Source organism: Mya arenaria, chromosome 5, assembly GCF_026914265.1.
Source record: "Mya arenaria isolate MELC-2E11 chromosome 5, ASM2691426v1".
In the NCBI taxonomy this organism is placed as follows: domain Eukaryota; kingdom Metazoa; phylum Mollusca; class Bivalvia; order Myida; family Myidae; genus Mya; species Mya arenaria.
In genome coordinates this window covers 1,463,266-1,485,408 of record NC_069126.1, presented here as the reverse complement: position 1 = coordinate 1,485,408, position 22,143 = coordinate 1,463,266, and the positions used below count along the sequence as shown (strand labels likewise).

At 35.3% G+C, this 22,143-nt stretch overlaps 1 protein-coding gene across 3 annotated transcripts in view; it reads left to right on the top strand.

Moving 5' to 3' along the window:
• Nucleotides 1-589: 589 nt before the first annotated feature.
• The window catches only part of LOC128234723 (protein quiver-like), a 33,682-nt gene continuing 12,128 nt past the window's right edge, over nucleotides 590-22,143 (top strand). The window contains exons 1-3 of one of the 3 annotated variants that reach the window (XM_052949156.1): nucleotides 591-2,198; nucleotides 10,640-10,786; nucleotides 11,345-14,302. In XM_052949156.1, coding sequence (XP_052805116.1) covers nucleotides 2,108-2,198; nucleotides 10,640-10,786; nucleotides 11,345-11,586 — 480 coding nt within the window. In that variant the 5' untranslated portion in view covers nucleotides 591-2,107 and the 3' untranslated portion in view covers nucleotides 11,587-14,302. Of the gene's footprint in view, nucleotides 2,199-10,639; nucleotides 10,787-11,344; nucleotides 14,303-18,279; nucleotides 18,427-18,880; nucleotides 21,180-22,143 lie in introns of those variants that run through there. The other 2 variants (XM_052949154.1, XM_052949155.1) reach the window with 2 other exon arrangements.

Sequence of the window (22,143 nt, the reverse complement as noted above, 5' to 3'; positions counted from 1 at the left end):
ACAGTATACAGATGGGGTCTTGGTTTATATATGACGGCCTACACTTACGGATGTATACAGTATACAGATGGGATCTTGGTTTATATATGACGGCCTACACTTACTGATGTATACAGTATACAGATGGGGTCTTGGTTTATATATGACGGCCTACACTTACTGATGTATACATTATACGCATGGGGTCTTGGTTTAAATATGACGGCCTACACTTTCTGATGTATACAGTATACGCATGGGGTCTTGGTTTAAATATGACGGCCAACATGCACTGATGTATACGCATTGGGTCTTGGTTTAAATATGACGGCCAACAATTACTTATGTATACGCATTGAGTCTTACATACTTAATAATTTCACTTTAACGAAATAACTTTTCTGTAACCTATTTGCGTAGCAATTTTTGGAAGTCGTCAAAAAGTAAACAAGTTCAGCTAGTGAGTAAAACTACGCACATGGATGAAAGTATTGCGCGAATCTGTCACACTTTAAAATATAATATCCAGTATTGATGTGAATATTGCATTGTTCTCTAGCGTGGAGTCTGACCATTTGCTACTTTTCTATTTATCTTATTTTTCAGCAGAGCTGCCTCGAATTGGCACTGGCAGTGACGAGAGGATCGGAAGATGAATTAAGTGCATTAATATAATTATTTTCCATTGCAAACAGGAAGATACCGTAACAATTGAAATAATTAAAGTATGGATTTCAGTAGTTATGGACTCAATGAAAACATAGAGCACACTTGCTATTGTACACGAACAAACTGAAAAAATCGTTTTAAATAATAATGTGTACAGTAACAATCTGGGAAGTTCTAGGCTGATTGGTGTAAAACGGTTTCGTACCTTTTTGGCAATTTGGGCTGTATAAGTTGAACGGTTGTGTCAGAACAATTGAGGACGAGAGACAACATTCTGAATGTCTTTCTCATCGGAAAACATCTCGGATTCAATAACTTTCCGACTTAATCAGTTGTACATATTTATTGTGAAAGGAGAGGCGACGGCGACCTTTCTGGATTATCGCGATGTAACAAAGATTTAGGAGAACTGTGAATGTGCCATGGGAAGTAAAGTTACCCAGGAATTAGAGCTTGCTTTACGTGTATGAGTCTGTGCGTCGACATACATTCTTCGCATGATAGCTATGACATTAGTCCTGAGTGAAAACATGTGCTTCACAGCCGAGTATGTATAACCACCGACTACAAAAGAGAATATGTTTATTATTATCGACGAAAAGATAATAAGTAACTGGCGCATCAAATAGTATGCCTACGTTGATCACTGGATATGTAATGAGGTTAGGTACTGGAACATTGGAAGTCGCGCGTATGTTAAGACGTTATGTTTATTGCCCGCCTGCAGAACTACCTAGTAATATGAGAACCGTGCACGAGGTTGTAAGTAGTATAATGGACGAAGGTCAAAATCTGCATATAAGCTTTTGTACATCTGATCATGAATAGGAGTTCTGTTCGACATACTGTGCTAGTTTAAAATTTGAAGGATTTATCCATCACATCGGAGTTTATAATAATTATACTTTATACATTATGCACTTAAAGTGAGGAAAAAAAAATCTGGCTTGGAGACAACTTGGAACATACATCTAAGAGATACTTATCATGCAAATGCTGACAATATTAACTACAATACCTGGGCGCTGAATGAAAGAACCTGTCATATTTCTTATATCTACGGAAACACTAGCGGTGCAAATCCAGGGTCCAGGTGGAACGCGTTGTCATTAACAAGAGCATAAAACTCCGTATGTTTATTGTGTCGGTTGTTTAACAGAATTTCCGGAAAGGTTATGTTCCTGGGATTATAATAAGATAAACATTTATGAACATCGGCCTTCTCCGACAAGAATAATGCCACGAAATTGACTAGGGGAATAGGCTTCTTTCTTATAATTCGTAGTGCTATTAGACACGAGGGAAAATGCGATTTATTTCATTAATTCAGATGCGTTATGTCGCAAATAAAACAGAATAATTACGCATGGAAATAAGGTTTTGGATTTAACAGTGAATTGTACTTTCCGTGTACCTTTGGAAAGTGAACGAATTCGGATTATAACCAAATATTTCCATAATGGAGACAAAAACCGTTGCCATAGCAACATTCACTGTGATATTAGCCGTCACCATGGAAATTGCTCAATGTCAGGAAGGCGATTATTCAGGTAATGTTTCATATTCTGTTTATATGTACATATTTCCACGGACCTACAAACCATAATGTAAAGATCCATGATATTTCAGCGTGTTGGAAAAGCGAAACAAGAAGCCCCTGTCTTCGTTCTTTAGAAATGATTGATTGAAAAAAGAATAAATTGAGTTTTAAAACAAGGATAACGTTAACATATACAAACATCTTAAACGCTTTTTAGTGTGTGCTGTGCCTTGCTTAAGATGTTGTTGACAATTTAAACATAATAAGCCACATGACATGACATTTTAAAATATATAAGCGTAACGTTTAGAAACAAAGCGATGATGAATGTGTCGGCTGACAAAGTAACGGATGATTATAAAACATTGGCAGCGAAACGAACAAACCCGTTAGTTTATCACTCTGCATGCATGTTAATTAACACTGATATGAGATTGTGTGGAGAAAACTAGCTCAACAAAAGCAAGGTCGTTCATAATGGTATGCTATTATAACATGCCAAGATAAAATGCGCATTTACAAGCGTTTTTTTTTTTACTTTTTAATTTGCAGTTGACCTTTTTCTATTGAAAAACTGTATAATCGTTTGAAATCTATTCAGACAAATATGTTTTAAACTAACGTTAATAGAACAATTAGTTAATACGGCTACTTGATTAACATTTTTTTCAGGCTCTGAACTTATTAAATAGCTTTAAAACTCATAATTGGTTATACATGTCAATTATTGGGATTGTATTGCGAATTAATCTTTTCCTAATCAGATAAAGCAGGTATCTGCTTACAGGATAATTGTATTTCTAATCTGTGTTCAATGTATACCTGTTCATATTATGAATAGCAGATGGATAAAGCAGAGTTCATGTAAGGGGCGCACAATCAACGTTGATGCAAAAATAATGTTGCTTTTTTTAATTTTAATGGATCACTCATTTGACTTGAATGTAAAAAACCAAAAGAAAAACATATTATTTAGATACACACATATATATATATATATATATATATATATATATATATATATATATATATATATATATATATATATATATCGACATTCTGGTACTATTTGAACTGTTGAATTTGTGGCTATCTAGCAATTAATTAAAAACAAACAAAAAAAAACAGTTCGAAAGGCTAATATTTTGTTATCTTTTCCTTTTTGCCTGATCTAACACACATAATTAAAACAATATATTGAGTCTTGGGTATTGTTTAATATCAGTACATGTCCTACGATATATTAACCGTAATGTTATTCTTCGGAGATTGCTTCAGTAATATTAAGCTCACATTCGCATCAGCAAGTTACTTAAATTAAAAGTATATCTGCAGGAGACGCATTCCTGAAGAATAGCATTCCCTTTTGTAAGAGTGTCAAACCCAGGAATCCCCATGACAGAATCATGGCTCGTCCGCAGAAGGGACTTAACCACTGATTGAGTTTTGATGGTATCGAATAAATATTTATAGCGTACGTATTGTTACTCATGGATGTTATAACTCTGAATTTTATTAAAAACAAAACAACAACAAAAACTCCAATATGTTGCACGTTGAATTTGATTTGAAATCAGAACCGTAAACGGCTGGGAAAGATACGCTTTAACTTAGGGTTGGTCGAGATTTGACTCGATGCGCAATACATACTTAAATAAAATTTATTTTAAGGAAAAGGTGTATGCGTCTGCATCTGCACCTGTAGCGTGAATATTAGCGACTTAAGCCCAGTCCTTTTCTATACATATTTATTAATACTAATATCAATACCAGCCTCAGATAAGAAAGCATCGTTTCCATACACCCCACCCAAACGAGACACATTACATGTTAACACGACACACGCGTTTACATGTTGAAGCGCCGAGCATAATCAAGTACAGGGGGATCATCTTAATAATTTCACACTTTTATGATCGACTATTGACCTATATTAGCAATAAGTCATTACTAACTAATGCTACCTAAATGAAAACACTAATGAAAGTCCATGAAAATACCTAACCAAAATGATAATATTCAAAACGACAGAAATTATATAAAATACTAACTTCCTGAATTCATACATGCACTTTTAACAAACATGATTGGTCTATTTCAACGAGACAATCAAAACAAGAACGTAAGTGCACTTTCAAATAATTGATATATATATCATCTGACCTAAAACACAATATTTCCGGAGAACACATTGTGAGATAATGATGTGCTCAATCTAACTCGGTTCTCGTAAGGAGAATAAACACTCCCGAGTATGAAGTCACATTCCTAGTCATAGAATCATTGCTTACTCTGTCATCGATTTCCCGTTTAACGGAGAAACGGGAACAAAACGTAAATGCAAATATAAAGTCTTAGTCTGTGTAGAGGCTCAGACAACTGCTGTCTATGACATTGGAATTCTGTTATTGAAAGATATCAGAATATTATATATAAATGTTGATGCTGTTGTTATGATTTTATTTATACGATTGCACTACTGCTGTACACTTCGAATCGAGACTGATTTTATTGACAGCTGGGGCAAGGATTATTTTGTTATTGGTCCCAGTTGACAGCAGGGAATGTTATTTCTTCACCAATAACTTTTTGAATCCTGCGGTTTGGAAGTATATAGTGCATGCTTGACAACTTGTAGTCATTTTAGAGTGAATACTTTCAACCACAACTGCCAACTGTCACCACACCCCGTCGCTACTAACACTAATGTTCCTGATGATAAGGTTACTGCCGTTATCGATGGTAACGTACCGTTTCCTGCAGACATTCAAACCTACCGGTTCCAGTAGTACCACCACATCAATTAGTTTTTCACAGACCCAGTTGATGGTACACTCGATTTGTTTTGAGAAATCGCTATTTGAACGGTCGCTATTTAACCCAATTACGCTATCTGACGTGTCGCTATTTTTTTGAGTGGTTTGTATTAAAATATCGATTATCGCTACATAACAATATCGTTGAAAACAAACCAAACACGTTACAGCCCTTTATGAAATAGCAAGCCAAGCTCGGAGACTAAAACAGAGATTTGGAAGGAAGGTACCAAAATGAGGAGTTGCAAAACGAAGTGGTTTGAATATCATAGTTACATCGGACAACCCCCAAAGGTCAGGCAAAATAAAGAGGCAATGAGGAAGGCCCGCTATAAGAGTATAGATTGTGCTAAAGAAGGGATGTTAATGACATCAGAGGAGGATTCCCACATCAGAGGGTAATGAAATAGTTCAACCATTGCACTTTACCGACGTACATACAACTACAAATATCAACATCACCGCAACGTTTTTTGTTAGACTAGTGAACTGTATCTCTGACACTATATTTTATTGTTGCGTAACCAAAATGACTGTCGCTGTAAAATACACAAAACATATTGAATACGGCAGAGAAAGCATTACTAGAAAAGAATCTATATGCAAGACCGTTTAACTAAGACCGTTTAACCAGTAGGTCTAAGATATATTCATACAAACCTCCGTATACAAGGGCTTATCTACTGTACTCACTATTTCTCTATTACATATCCTCTGCTGAACTTCTCATTTCTCTATTAAAACTGTTATCAGTCACAATTGCGTCTATATCATAACTTATCTGTTTCTTCTTTGGTAGTCTGTTTTATTTTTTTCAGCTACATCGCCCTCCAAAAAATATTTAGTCTGTTAGACTAAATCGGCGCATATCCATTGCACCTACTTTACTCTCTATACCTCAACGGCAGAGCCTATACATTGCCCCTATCATATTATTGTATTCTCTATTCTAGAGCATATCCGTTGTCTCTACTCTGCTTTCTGCATCTCCATCACCACAAGCTCCATGCAGTGAACTTCCCTTACAGTATAGTAATCACTGCAACCATGCAGACTACGCGACCATAGATGCTCAAGTGACGTAAAATTACCATATCGGTAAAGATTGCAAATTATCGTTAATTTTATATTATTGTTTTTGTTTTTAAATCTCATTGCACTTTGAACAATTGAAAGTTGATGAAAAATATCGAAAAAGAGGGAACAGAAAACTTAAATCCAGCTATACTCACTCATGGTGACAGATGAATATTCTGCTTGTCAGTGTAGATTGTAATTGCCCCTACTATATTCTTAATTTCTCCATTCTATAGCATATTCGTTGCCTCTACTGAGCTCTCAATATCTCCTTTTCAAACTCAATCCATTGCCTCTACTGTACCCTCTATATCTCCATTTTAAACTCCATCCGTTGCCTCTACTGTACACTCCGTATCTTCATTTCTAACCCTATCCGTTGCGTCTATTGTACTCTCTTTATCTCCATTTCAAACCCTATCCGCTGCCTCTACTGTACTCTATAACACCAGTTCAAACCCTATCCGTTGCCTCTACTATACTCTCTTTATCTCCATTTCAAACTCTATCCGTTGCCTCTTCTGTACTCTATAACACCAATTCAAACCCAATCCGTTGCCTCTACTGTACTCTCTATATCACAATTTCGAAATATATCCGTTGCCTCTACTGTACTCTCTATATCTCCATTCCAAACCCAATCCGTTGCCTCTACTGAACGCTCTATATCTCAATTCCAAACTCTATCCGTTGCCTGTACTGTACACTCTATATCTCCATTTCTTACTCCATCCGTTGCATCTACTGTACACTTAATATCTCAATTTCAATCCCTATCCGTTGCCTCTACTGTACTCTCTATACCTCCATTTCAAACCCAATCCGCTACCTCTACTGAACACTCTGTCTCCATTTCAAACTCGATAGGTTGCCTCCTCCATTTAAAACCCCATCCGTTAACTCTACTGTACTCTCTATGTCTCCATTTCAAACCCTATCCACTGCCTCTGCTGTACTCTCTAAATCTCCATTCCTAACCCTATTCGTTGTCTTTACTGTACAATCTTCATCTCCATTTCAAACTCCATCCGTTGCCTCTACTAGACACTGTATATCTTCATTTCAAACCCTATCTGCTGCCTCTACTGTACTATCTATATCTCCATTTCAATCCCTATCCGTTAACTCTATTGTACTCTTTATATCTCTATTTCAAACCCTATACGTTGCCTCTACTGTACTCTATAACACCAGTTCAAACCATTTCCGTTGCCTATATTGTTCTCTTTATATCTCAATTTCAAACCCTATCCGTTGCCTCTACTGTACTCTCTATGTCTCCATTTCAAGCTCCATCCGTTGCCTTTGCTGTACTCTTTATATCTCCATTTCAAACCAAATCTATTGCCTCTACTGTACTCTTTATATCTCCATTTCAAACCCTATCTATTGCCTCTGCTGTACTCTCTTTGTCTCCATTTCAAACCCTATCCGTTGCCTCTACTGTACTCTCTATATCTCCATTTCAAACCCTATCCGTTGTCTCTACTGTACTCTCTATACCTCAATTTCAAACCCTATCCGTTGCCTCTACTGTACTCTCTATACCTTCATTTCAAACCCTATCCGTTGCCTCTACTGTACTCTCTATACCTTCATTTCAAACCATATCCGTTGCCTCTACTGTACTCTCTATATCTCCATTTCAAACCCTATCCGTTGCTTCTACTGTACTCTCTATACCTTCATTTCAAACCCTATCCGTTGCCTCTACTGTACACTCTATATCTCAATTTCAAACCCTATCCGTTGCCTCTACTGTACTCTCTATACCTTCATTTCAAACCCTATCCGTTGCCTCTACTGTACTCTCTATATCTCAATTTCAAACCCTATCCGTTGCCTCTACTGTACTCTCTATACCTTCATTTCAAACCCTATCCGTTGCCTCTACTGTACACTCTATATCTCAATTTCAAACCCTATCCGTTGCCTCTACTGTACTCTCTATACCTTCATTTCAAACCCTATCCGTTGCCTCTACTGTACACTCTATATCTCAATTTCAAACCCTATCCGTAAATTGCCTCTACTGTACACTCTATACCTCCAGTTCAAACCCCATCCGTTTCCCCTACTGTACTCTCTATGTCTTTATTATAAACCTTATATGTTGCCTTTACTTTATCTCTATTTCTCAAATTTTTACTTGAGCTTGTCTGCTAGCTTTATCTCAATTTCAAATCCAATTTGTCACTACTATGTTCTATATCCTCCATTCTAGAGAATATATGTTGCCTCTTCAGTATTCAATATTTCTCCATTCCAGAGCATATCCGCTGCCTCTACTTTGCTATTCATTTTACCACTCAGAGCCGATCCGTTGCCACTATTGTACCCTCACTATATCTATGTTTTAAATTTCATTCTCCGTTATCCGTAGCCTCTACCAAGCTGTTATTGTTTTCAATTAAAATTCCATCCATTTCCCAAATTTACTCTCTATTTTTCCTATCCAAAACTTATTTATAGCCTCTTTTGCCCTCTCCTTTTCCATTTAAAAGCATTATCGTTTTTAAAGGCCCAAAATGGACTCTGTATTTATTTATTGTTATACTTATTTCTTTACTAGGAAGTCTACTGTTGCCCATTACTCCATATGGTTTAAGTTTTTGACTTCAAACTTCATAGACATATTGATCGTGTTGGAGAGGTGCTGTGCATAAGAAACATTACTTGTGTATGGTATTTTTAGAGTTATAGCACTTTGATCAATCGTATACTTTTTTTTATTTCTTTCCATAACTCCATCACTTTGAGGTATTGACTTCGAACTTTATGCACGTATTGACTGTGGACAAGTGCTGGCACAAGAAACGTTATTTAATGTATGTGGTTTTTTTCCTTCTCGACATGACATACTTTGTTTTTGAGGTACACTACCAACCACGCATTGTCGACGCGGAAGAGATTGCGACATCGCGGGAAATCGTGGCGATATACTCCGCTGTAGCCAACGCGGTGGTGCGCATAATCGCCGCGTTCATATCTGCTACCGCGTTTGACTTCCGAAAATATACACGCGGCGTATCGCCGAGATACGACTTACCGCGATAGTCAGGCATTTCAACAGGTAAAGGTGGTGCAGATAGATGATTGTACATGTAAATTGAACCGTGCTCGCAGAATGGATTCCACTTGATTGCGAGGGTAAACAATCTCTTCCCCGAATTGATAATTATGTCGCTGGAATATTAATTAATAAGTTCATTGATACCAAAATATACCTGCCAAAGAAATACTACATATAACTAGAGTATGAAAAGCTAGTACGTGGGCAATTGGTTTTCCGAATGCTTTCTCCATAATTTTATGTCACTTTTGATTGAATAGCAAATGAAGTTATAACATGATATGTAATTCCATTCGTATTTAAATTGTCATTGTCTAAGGCTATTCTCGTTCCCAGTATTGTGTCATATGATTTCAAATTTAAATATTTTTGTCGTGATACGAGTTCTTTTAAAACACTTGGTAAGTAAGTAACCGTGTTCAATGAGACATTCATCAATATTTGTATATAATCGCTTCTTTTTGTCAATGAAAAATCTTGTTTTCATAATGTTATTCCTCTTAATTTTTCTTATCATTGTTCATTCTTCGTAACGATACTGCTTTCAATATTGTTGTGTTTAAAACATACATATATTACTACCTTAAATTAAATCACAATACAGTAGCGACAGTAGCGTCTAAGTACTTTTACAGTTGCAAAGCATAATTTTTAGGGATCAAATTACGTTTTGAGTACGAACCAAGATTTTTAGATCGAGTGTGTATAGGTTTGATAAAACTGTCTAGAATTATATGTAAAAACGCCTTCAGAAAATTGACATCTACCTTAATTACCGCTAACTTCGCATCGCCGCGTAACGCGGTGGCTGGACACGGTGGAACGCGGTGGAAGAACACGGGTGCATTATGCTTCAATCACGGAGTATAGTGAACATTAGATCAAAAAGATAACGTCCGCGGTAGGGAAAAATCACGGCGATGTGCGAATTGTGCAGAAAACGCGTAGTTGGTAGTGTATTGACTTCAACTTTACAAAAGAAACATTAGGACCACTACATTAATAGTTGCCGACATACGGCTGTCAATGGGCATGCATCACCCCCAGGAAAACTTTTTATTAGAAGATGGTGTTTTGGAGGTATTAATTACATTCAGTGATAGCTCAAATTATTTCTCCATTTCAGAGCCTATCTATTCCTATAACGGTACTCTCTATATCTCCATTTCAGAACATACCTATTCCTCTTTCGGTACTCTCTAGTTCTCCAGTTCAGAGTCTATTTATTTCTCTTACGGTACTCTATATTTCTCCAGTTCAGAGCCTATCTATATCTCTGAAGGTACTCTCTATTTCCCCATTTCAGAGTCATCTATTCCTTTTACAGCACTCTCTATTTCTCCATTTCAGAGCCTATCTATGTCTCTTACGCTACTCTCTATTTCTCCATTTCAGGGCCTATCTATTCCTCTTACGGTACTCTTTAGTTCTCCATTTCAGAGGATATGTGTTGTCACTACTGTACTCAATACTTGTCCATTCCAGAGCCTATCCGCTGCTTCTACTGTTTCGGTCCGGCAGAGAACAGCACGTGTGCGGACCCCGTGGACCCGCGGGAGGACAAGGGCAAGACGCTTGAGGTGATCCAATGTGAGAGCGGCATCTGCCTCAAATGGAAGCACTATTATAATAGTAAGACTAAAGTTTCATTGAAGTTACTTCAATCACTTTCAAATGTCTTTCCATCAAACGCTACAGACCAGAGTGAGAATCTGATAATCTAGTTATATCGTCACTGGATACCATGACTCCATACTTCAACTCTTACTGTCTAAATGATACTGCTATTTTAACTACAAGCTAAAGAACTGTTTCTCTCACAACCCAGTGCCACTTGACAAAGTGGTAACAGCTGTATTCACCGACGCACTTTAATAACTATAAACTTGCTCTATAAAATATCGTTGAAATATAAATATATCTAATCTCGGATAAAATATTCGTACTGAAAACAACAGTTATTCAACATTAAGTCTTAAAAATGGAATGCTTTGAAAATGTTCCCCGTTTCCGAAAATATAAAATGCTTGATCTATTGTCTCAAAAGCAGAATAATTATATAATGTTAATCACACCGCGGTAATAATGATACTTTTAAATGTTATATGCGACCTCGATCATTTGAATTTGGACGTTTCCAGTGCAATATACATTTTCGTCTGTTAATTAATATTATATTTTTACTTACAGGTGAACTATATATGCATAGAACTTGCTCCCATCGCCTGAAGCGTTTCAAGATAATGATGATCGACGGTGTTTGCCGATCAGAGCGTTCAGGAAACGGAGATCTCTGTATGTGTGGTAAAAATCTTTGCAACGACGCTGTGTCAGTGACGCCATCCCTGACGTCGGTTTTGTTTATGACATCTTTAGCTGTATTGGCGTCGTCCTTCGGTGTATCGAAGTCTTCCTTCTCCAAGAAAAGCTGAGAAATATTTTAGATAGGCAAACTACACATCATCCGCTCATCTACTGTCAATGGCAATCACAATAGTATAAGCTAAAGCAGTAAATACTTTCATTGTCAACTGTTTGAAGTGTTGAAGTGTCTTCAGAAATGTCTTTCATGACATTTCGCGGCTCATTACAGAAAATTGATCCACATTTGTAAACCCACTAATCAATGCAAAGAATACAAGAGTGTAGTGTTTAGATCCCAAAAGTAATTAGGAGATTTAAGATGTGCCAGGTTTATTTGTCATTCTAAAGTGAAAGATAAAATTTCCTGCATGGTTTGAATGCTAATGAGCTAACGCATGTGATTGTGTATGAAAAGTATTTGAAACGCATCCTCTGTTTGCAGAAGCATAACAAAAACGACGAATATAGCTATAGACAAAACATAGTCATAGTCGAATATGGTTTGATCCAATGAGCGAATATAGTTCGATAGACATCTAAACCTTGTGATTCTTCAGAGAAAGAGAAAACTAACGCGTGATCAGTGCTAATGATTATGTAAAACGAATCTCATTCTGTATTCAAACGTTGAAGGAAAACCTTTTCTTACAGGAATAAAAACAAAAAAAAACGACATGAATGAATTTCGATAAAACATGGTAATTCGGATGTGGTTTGATCCAAAGAGTAAATATAAGTCCACAGATACCAACACCTACATGTAGTTAAATGATAATCAAGTGTTACGACACTGCAAACTTAGAACTGTCTTGAATAGTTACATTTACCAAGTTACAAAGGTGTTTGGTAAAGTTCAGAATGATATCTAGGTTGAACTGTATATGCAGGTATCAATTATTCGCTCTTTTAGAGTAAAAAAACTACCTTTACATCAGTATTTCTCTATTTGCACAACAGTTTTTATGATTTGTATTTCAGTTATTGTGAATCTAGATATTTATGTGTATAAAACTGACATTACGTAGAAAATATTTTGATCCTGAAATATGTATGTTATACAAATTAGCAAAACGTATTAGACGCACTACTAAAACATGGATGTTTCACCGGCATAAAGGGAATTTCCTGGATATGAAGGAAATCTGATAGGGGAGACAATATGTTTTATCGTTGTTGATTTTTCTTCTTCTCCGTCTTCTCTTTTAATTCTTTGAGAACATTTGAGTTGGAACTTAGATAGATGGTAATGTGAAGATGTACACAGTGCAATGATATGAACTCCTGGCTGATTATTGCGAAGTTATCTCTGTTGATTTTTGAAGCAAAGTTTGTGCAGGGCTCTCCTCGAACGGAAAAGAAAGTAGTCGAAAACTCTTGTAACTTGAATTTCCTTGATGAATTTGTCCAAAGCAATCTTATGAATGGAATTGTATGGAACTATGAAAATTGATAGATGGCAAAGTGAATTTGTTTACAGTGCAGAGTTGTCACCCCTGATACTTTAATTTCCTAGATGAATTTGTTCAAAGCACTCTTATAAATGGAATTGAATGGAACTTTGAAAATTGATGGCAAAGTGAATTTGTTCACAGTGCAGAAAAGATAACTCTTGTCTTCTTATGTATTAAGTTATATATTATACTGTTATATCGCCCCTGTACTCCCTGATTATCTTCAAACATCTTTGTCAGAAGCCTAACCCCAAATGAAATTAAATAAAACATCAAACAATTGATAGATGACACTGTGAGGTTAAGCAATATATGTAACTCACTGGCACATTGTTGTTGAGTTATCTCCTCTTGTAATTTACATCAAGCACATTCTATTCAAAGCCTTACTCGAAGAAAACGTACAACTGAATTAAAATTTGGCCATTAGTAAATAGCAATGTTATAGTGTGCACTGTGCAATAATTATTTATCTTGGATCCATTTGTTGCATAGTTATCTCTCCTTGTAATTCGATTTTATTTTTCGATTAACTACATATATTCTGTAGTATTACTCCGAATCTGCTGGAAGGAACTAAACATTCTGCATTTATAACCCCTTGTTTCCCCATTCACGATGCTCATATCAAATGCATTCACACATAGTTAAAATTCGTGCAAACTTGCTACTGTTACCATTCGAAAACCAGATATAATAAGTAATACGGAACACATATCACGTATGCATCCATATGTAGATTTAAATATATCTATTAGATGTCCTTAACATTGGTTTGTGTTGTTCAAAGTATAGCAAAATGCAAACATCAGACTTTACACTTTATTTACATGAATGTGAATCGGTGAACCTACTATTTTATAACGCATATAATTGCTCAAATTATGTTGTTTTTATGTGTATTTACCGTAAACTTTCTAATGCCACTCATGTTATGATTACTTTTGAAAAAAACAACTGGCGAACATTTGATGGAAAAGAAACTATATAATACATATGTGTGCATTTCAGTCAGTCAATTTATATTCATGTACATGTATTGTTTGATATATACACATGTTGATTTAATTAGCATGTGTAAATGAATTTAGTTTTTACCTTTTACGTGTTTATTTCATATGTATGCTTATTTGTATGCATATCATCTATAAATTATATGTAACCATTACATAAGACACGCTATTTGTTGTTCATATCCTTCAAATACAGATCCATGAGTATAATGTGTATTTACTACACAGGAGGTTAAAAAAATTGGCGAAATCAACAGAGAGGAGTAATTTAGAAAAGAGGAATTTGGAAATTCAGATTTAACCGACTGGCATTTAAACAAATTACTTCAAAGCGTTGTGTTGACAATACGTCTAATGGTTAGCTTCGATGTCAATGTAGGTTTTATTATTTTCCAAATGCAAGACATATCATTGACAAATAAAACAATTATGACGATCAGTATAATGGCTTATTTCCAATACAGGACTGCCATTCTAATGGTCAGACTGTCTGACCCAAAACGGGATAGTTAGCGTGTAAAGACAGGAATGCTGGGTAGGAAAATGATACAGGGAAGTCTTTCGAAAGCAAATACATTACCCGAAGTAAGGCATTAGCAGTTTCCGTACAACGAGTAATGCTCAACGCTCCATAGCACCAATATCCTACTTTCAGTAATCATAAAGACAAAGTCGGTAATCCAGACGGATTAGAAGATAAATAACTGGATGACATGCTTATAAAATAAATTGTCACGATGGCCATGCATTTCAAACGTTCTTTATATTTTGCTTAAACTATTTGGTGGATTACGATGATACATACCGAAAAAAAAAACCGGTGTATTTAGTATTTTTAGACCACCGGCCCATGCAAACATGGAACAATGTCAACATTTCAATACTACAAATGATTATAATAGTATTTTGTAAACATTATTTTCATCCAGGGTACCAAGGTACAAGTGATGTGTCGAATGGTTCTGGACTGACCATATATGTATTTACATAAATTCTCAATGCAAGAAATTGAATTTGCTCATGACTGTTTCTATAAATTACCAGTCGAATAAAACATCAATCCAAGTTTGTTTTACATGTGTACGCGGTCAATAGTCATAAAGTGGTTAGTTATTTAAAGAGTTTCTTGTCGACTTTTTCATAGTATTGCATATTGCTTATTGTTCATTGTGTCAGTAACATAAAAATATGATCAGCAATAACATAACAAGCCACGTTTTACAAGATGTTCTTATTAATTGAAAACTCTAGTTTATATTGAAAATTTACCTTACAAATACAAGTACAAAAGAATTGAACACTGACAATTGAGTACTTTGCATGTACATGTTACAATACATTGAACTCTGATTTAGTTGAAATCTCATTTCGGTCATAAACCTTATGTGGATAATAATTCATATAAATATCTTGCATTGCACAAAAAATAATATTTTTGGCAGCAAACGTATTGCGTTTTAATTATAATATCCACATTCGTGACACATATTGCACACATCGATTAAGCTGTCACCTGTAGTAAAAGTTCCGAATTGACATGAGATGAATGCACTTAAAAGGCTTATCATAGTGTTGCTGATGTTGTAGGTAACTTTCCTAGAGCTGTTGAGTTTTTCTACGATGAAAACTGATCATTGCTTTCAACATTGTTTTAAATCGTTGGCCTTTATTTTAAAGACACAAAATAATGGTCTTAAAGAATGTCCTTTTCAATATACAAATATATTGTCCATTGTCTATTTAATTGAACAACACCGGGCACCTCTTCTGGTACAAAAGTGGTAATTTGTTTTCAAAATTTAATGCAAAAGCACATCTGCATGAAATACATATCTTGAAGAAGGCAACTCCGCTGAACCATGATGATTGTCTTTTTTTATAGAAATAGAAACCTCATATCAGAAGTAGGAATAACTAGGAAATAAACACACTCTTTGATGTGCTACTCAACCATAAAAAGGATGTCATAAATATTAGATTTCGATACTGTCAAACGTTGGTATTTGTCGGAATGATATTTTCTATGGTTGTTTCGACTTAAATTTAATAATCAAACTATTCCTAAGGAAATATCCTCGAGTGCAAACTTTAGATTCAATCCACGGTGGAATTTTGCTACATCTTAGAAATGTCATCTTCTACAAAACTTTGCGCATTCACGTTGAACATAATTGAATACAATTAAACTCACACTTGAAAACCAACACACAGTTATTTAATCTCTAACGTTAAAGCTAGGGTTCAAACGGTTTGTCGAGATTTGATCAAAGGTGGTATCGAGACACAATGGATGCCAAAATGATATATTTTTTTCAAAAGATGTATGCGAAGGCTTCGTCGGCACTCAATGTACACGTTCTGTTATACACGTTGAAACACTGAGCCTTATCAACAACCGAGGATTACCGATTATAACCGATTATAACGCCAAACTTCCAAATGATCAATAATACGCTTATCCAACATTTGATTCAATTTTTCAGTTGCGTTTCTTTGGTATTATAAGTCAATTGTCGCTGTTATTTAAAACTATTGTCTACCTAAAAGGAAATGTATAACGTAAAATGAAACCCAACGAACATTTAAAATCGGGGAAAAAATCAAAACAACATATTTCTAAAGATAAACCCTACTTGCTAATATAACTTCCTAAATACATAAAAGCATTTTATACAATTCATATCTTTTTAAACGAACTCGATATTAAAGAACGCTACAATCCGTTAAACAAGAAATTAAGTGCACTTTCAGGATATTGATATATTATATCTGACCTAATACTCAACATTTCCGAGACAAATATTGTGACATACTGATGTGCTTGGTAAATATCAGTATTAGGAGAATAAGCACTCCAAGATAAAAGTATTTTTCTGGTAATGGAATCATTGCTTACACTGCCATCGATTTCACGTATTGCGGGAAAACGAGATCAAAACATAATGTAAATAGGATGTCTAAGTCTGTGTACAGACCAACTTGACTCTCTATACATCATAGAAAAACATCCAGTGTAATCTTATATCAATGCTGTTGTCATGTTTCCCTCTATTTTACAGACTATGAAGGACATTTACTGTTTTAATATTTCTATGATGGGGTACTTCATAATACTGTCCATACTCCTTCACTATAAAGTAGAAATTACTGTACCCACTATTTCTTTATCTCAGAGACTCTTCTACTCTTATTATTTCTCTTTAGCGGAGTTACTATTGTACCTAATATTTCTTACATACAGAGCCTCTAGAGTACTCAAAACTTCTTTATAAAATAGCCTTGACTGAACTTTATATATTACAAAGTTTCCACTGTACTTACTATTTATATATATTACATAATCTCTTCTGTACTCACTATTTATTTAAACAGCATTTACTGTACTTACTCATTCTATATCACACAATCTCTACTGTACTCGCATAACCTCTATTGTACGCATTATTTATTTAAACAGCATTTACTGTACTTACTCATTCTATATCACACAATCTCTACTGTACTTAATCTATCTCCAAATCAGAGCCTATACTTTATTCACATTTGCTGAATCACTGACTCTCTACTTTACTGTACTGTTCTCTAAAACATAGTCGTTGCTCCATTCACCTTCTCTCTAATACAAGACTGTGCTGTACTCACTATTTATTTATAAGCGAGCGTGTACTGTACTTACTGTTTCTCTAAAACAGCTCAAACATTACTTCTACCTTACTGACTATTTATCTTTTACAGAGTATATTACGTTCTCGCTATTTTTGTATTGCATAGCGTACGCGATCCTAATACTGAATTCAGTTACCATTCTTAATTTCATTACTTAGCTGGTTCTTGTACTGTGTAAATTCAGTTGCTTCAATTCCAAACGCTTCTAATCCTATTAATGAGTCTGCTGCACTAGATAACAAATCTGTCAACTTCATTGTACTCTATATATCATCATAGTAAAGCATATCCGTTGCTTTTACTCTACTCTCTATATTGCCACAACAGAGCATACGCATTGCTTTTACTCTGTTCTTTATCACCATAACAGAGCAATGTCGTTGCTTTTACTCTTCTCTCTATATTACCATAACAGAGCATGCCCGTTGCTTTTACTTTATATAACCACAACAGAGCATACACATTGCTCTTACTCTGCTCTTTATCACCATAACAGAGCATACACATTGCTTTTAATCTACTCTCTAAATTACCATAACAGAGCATACCCGTTGCTTTTACTCTTCTCTCTATATTAACACGACAGAGCATGGCCTTTGCTTCTACTGTACCTTCTGTTTGTCAATTCCAGAGCCTATCCGCTGCTTCTACTGTTTCGGTCCTGCGCAGAACAGCTCGTGTGCGGACCCCGTTGACCCGCGAGAAGACAAAGGCAAGGCGCTCGAGGTGATCAAGTGTGAGAGCGGCATCTGCCTCAAGTGGACGCACTACTATGACAGTAAGACTAAGGTTTTCGAAATGTTCCATGTTTCTGGTTTGTAATTGTGTTTTTGTCTGTGTTATATGTCTTTGGCGTTTACCCTATGCCACTAAATGTGGTTTATGTTTAAATTTTCGCCTACTGAGCTTGTTTTTGCAGTTTTTCTTATAAAATGTTGATCTTAATATTTGCTGGCTGTAAATGATATGGAGGGTTGCCTACTTAGAGAAAAAGATAACAACGTCACCATTTGTTGATTCATAAATATGTCTGCTATGAAAAGAACATTCCTCGTGCTTTTTCTCTTCAACTTTTTTCAGGAACTTAGCATAAGTAGCATATGCAATGTTAAAAACACAGCGATAATAAGTATATAACTAATCGAGCGACCCCGTTTATTGAAATTTGGACATTTCTAATGTAAATGTAATGCCTATGTAATGTTATAATAATGTTATATGTCTACTTACAGATCAACTATATATGCACAGAACTTGCTCCCATCGTCTGAAGCGTTTCAGGATAATGATGAACGATGGTGTATGCCGATCAGAAGGCTCTGGAAACGGAAATTTGTGTATGTGTGGTAAAAACCTGTGTAACGACGCTTTGTCAGTGACGTCATCATTGATAACAGTACTTTTCATGACGTCGTTAGCTGTGTTAGTGTCGTCCTTGAGTCATATGCCTTCACCAGGAACAACTGAGAAAGGTATTAGATAGGCAAACTACACGCCATCCGCTCTTCTGCAGTCAATGGCAATTGAATTGTTGTCGAATATGACGATTTTTGTTTAGGAACACGTGAACTTCATCGTTAATTACCGATAAGAAATAACCGGAAAAGTTTGTCTTAAGAAATGACTTTCATCACGTTTCGTGGCCAATTACGGGCCAGTTTGTCGACATTTGTAAACACGAAAAAGCAAGTGCTGTATTCCCAAAAGTAATTAAGAGACTTTAGATGTACAGGGTTCATTTGTGATACTAAAGAAAAAGATAATTTAACATCCCGCATTGTGTTAATGGTAATGGGATTACGCATGTGATTGTGTAATAAAAACTTGAAGGCACATCATCCGGATGGCATCCTCTGTTTGCTGACGAAAATATGAGGAGAATGGCTTTAGACAGAATATGTTAATATTCGAATATGGTTTCATCCGAGAAGTGAATATACGTCGATAGACATCCAACCTGTGCAATGAAGCAATTATCAAGTGTTATGACACTGCTAACTTACAATTGTTTGTAGTATTTTGCGCAGGGTTGAGAAACACAAAATATTACCGTAATGTATTTATTCTAATATTATGAATAGTTTATTATTTCCCCACTGTCAACTGGTTATCTGCAAACTACTGTTCGAGAGGTTTGGTAAACAGGGAAATGATGCTTTGGTGTGGAACTATATAATTATTTGCAGTTATCTAATGTTTGCTGTGCAATAGTACAAATAGACTATAATTTTAATGATTTATGTAAATGGGCATATTTCAGTAATGATGAAAGACAATACAATTTTGTATCAGCTAACAAGTAGAAATGTTTAACTTTAACATATTAAGCAATTACTATGTGCACAAATTGTAGACATTGTGAGTGATGTTTGTGTGAAAAACTTGTAACATAGATAGATGGTGATTGCGAAATTGTTTATACACTGTGTAATATTATTTATTTTTATGGTATCAAATGTACACTCATGGAAATGTATGACTGGTGACCCAAATACGATCTTGGTATCATTTGAAACGGTTTGCTGTGTGGAGAAACAGTATGATACTAGTGTTACAAACAAGCTGTTTGGTCTTACAACACTGTACAATAGGTCACCCCAAGTCCGATTTCAGTTCAAATAAAGAACAAATTACAAGCTGCCATATCTTTATCTTTAATATAGTGTCCGCCATTTACTTCATATTTAGGTAAGCTGCAAGCAATCCCCTTACAAACGATATTGAACCTATTATATAAGGGCCGCAATTTATACTACGGCCAATTGCAAAGTTAAAAAAACAACAACTTTATACATTATAGGCAATTTTTTCCAGGGAATAACTTTCAAAGATTTATGTATGACAATGTTAGGCTTTACACAGAACAAGAATGATAACTTTTGGTCAAATGGTTGGAGAGTTGTCCCTCCTGGTTTCTTAAAAAAGTTTGTGCAAAGAAAAACACGGAAACTAATGGAAGAATTGAATGAAACTTTGGGCATTCTTTTACTGAACTCTTTCAAGGTTTGGAACGAGACAAACTTTGAATGAAGAAAAATAAGGTTCAAAGAAACGTGTACAGGAGATATAATACCTGCCCTGTGAAAACAATCACAATGATCAGTGATCTTGTTAACTTCGACTAAAATTACCCGCATTTTACACTCAATATGCTTGTATGTGAAATTTCTACTTACTATTTAACGCATTTATTTGCTCAAACTGTGTTGTATTCCTTTGGATATCATAGTTGAGATTTTACCGCCATGTTTCTCATGCAATTTCATTTTCCATACGATATTTTGACATTATCTAAGTACGGAGCGATTGCTTTAAACAAAATAACTATATAGGATATATTTGTGTATTTCAGTCTGTAGTATTCTTTATTCATGTCCATGTACAGTTATGTGCACGGGTTGATTGAATTAACACGTGTAAATGAAATTAGTTCACATGTATAGCTTTAACGCGTTTGGGTTTGTTTCATATGTATTTTAATGTTTATGCATAATATCTACGAAAAATACATGTCACCATGACATTAGACACGCTATTTGTTGTTGATTTCCTTCTAAAACACATCCATAAAAGTGGTATGTAGTAAATAAGAAGCAATTTAAATAATCACGTCGGCAAAATCCTACAAGTTTGTAGAAAAGATCATCGACAAGGAGCAATTTGGAAACTCAGATTTAATAAACTGCCTTTGCGTTCCTCAGAGCTTTGTGAATAATGCGTCTTATTATTAGCTTAGGTGTCAATATATGATTTGCTTTCCTAAATGTAGGACATGCTATTGCTAAATCAAACACATATAACGATCTGTATAATGGCTTGTTTCCAAAGTCCTTGTACCATTATTAAGATCAGGCCCTCTTGCCGATAAAAGGGATGATTAACTACACAAGGAACATGGGATGATTAACTACACAAGGAACATGGGATGATGAACAACACAGGGAACATGGGATGATTAACTACACAAGGAACATGGGATGATTAACTACACAAGGAACATGGGCTAAGAATAAATCTTTCAGAATTATCATATATACATGTAAAAACGTTTGATTGAAACCCTACCTTTGGGTACGCATACAAATGTAACTGTTATGTATAGTTCTTACGACGAAACAAACGTTGATATTAGTCGGAATGATATTTTCTATAGTTGTTTCAATTTAAATTTAATAATCAAACTATTCATAAGGGAATATCCTCGAGTGAAAACTTTGGATTCAATCCACGATGGAATTTTGCTACACCTTAGAAATGTCACCATCTACAAAACTTTGCGCATTCACGTTGAACATAATTGAATACAATTGAACTCACACTTTAAAATCAACACACATTTATTTAATCTCTAACTGTAAAGCTAGGCTTTGAACGGTGTGTCAAGTTTTGATCAAAGTGGTGTCGAGACACAATGGATGCCAAAATAATATATTTTTTGAAAGGATGTATGCGAAGGCTTCGTCGGCACTCAATGTACATGTTTTGTTATACACGT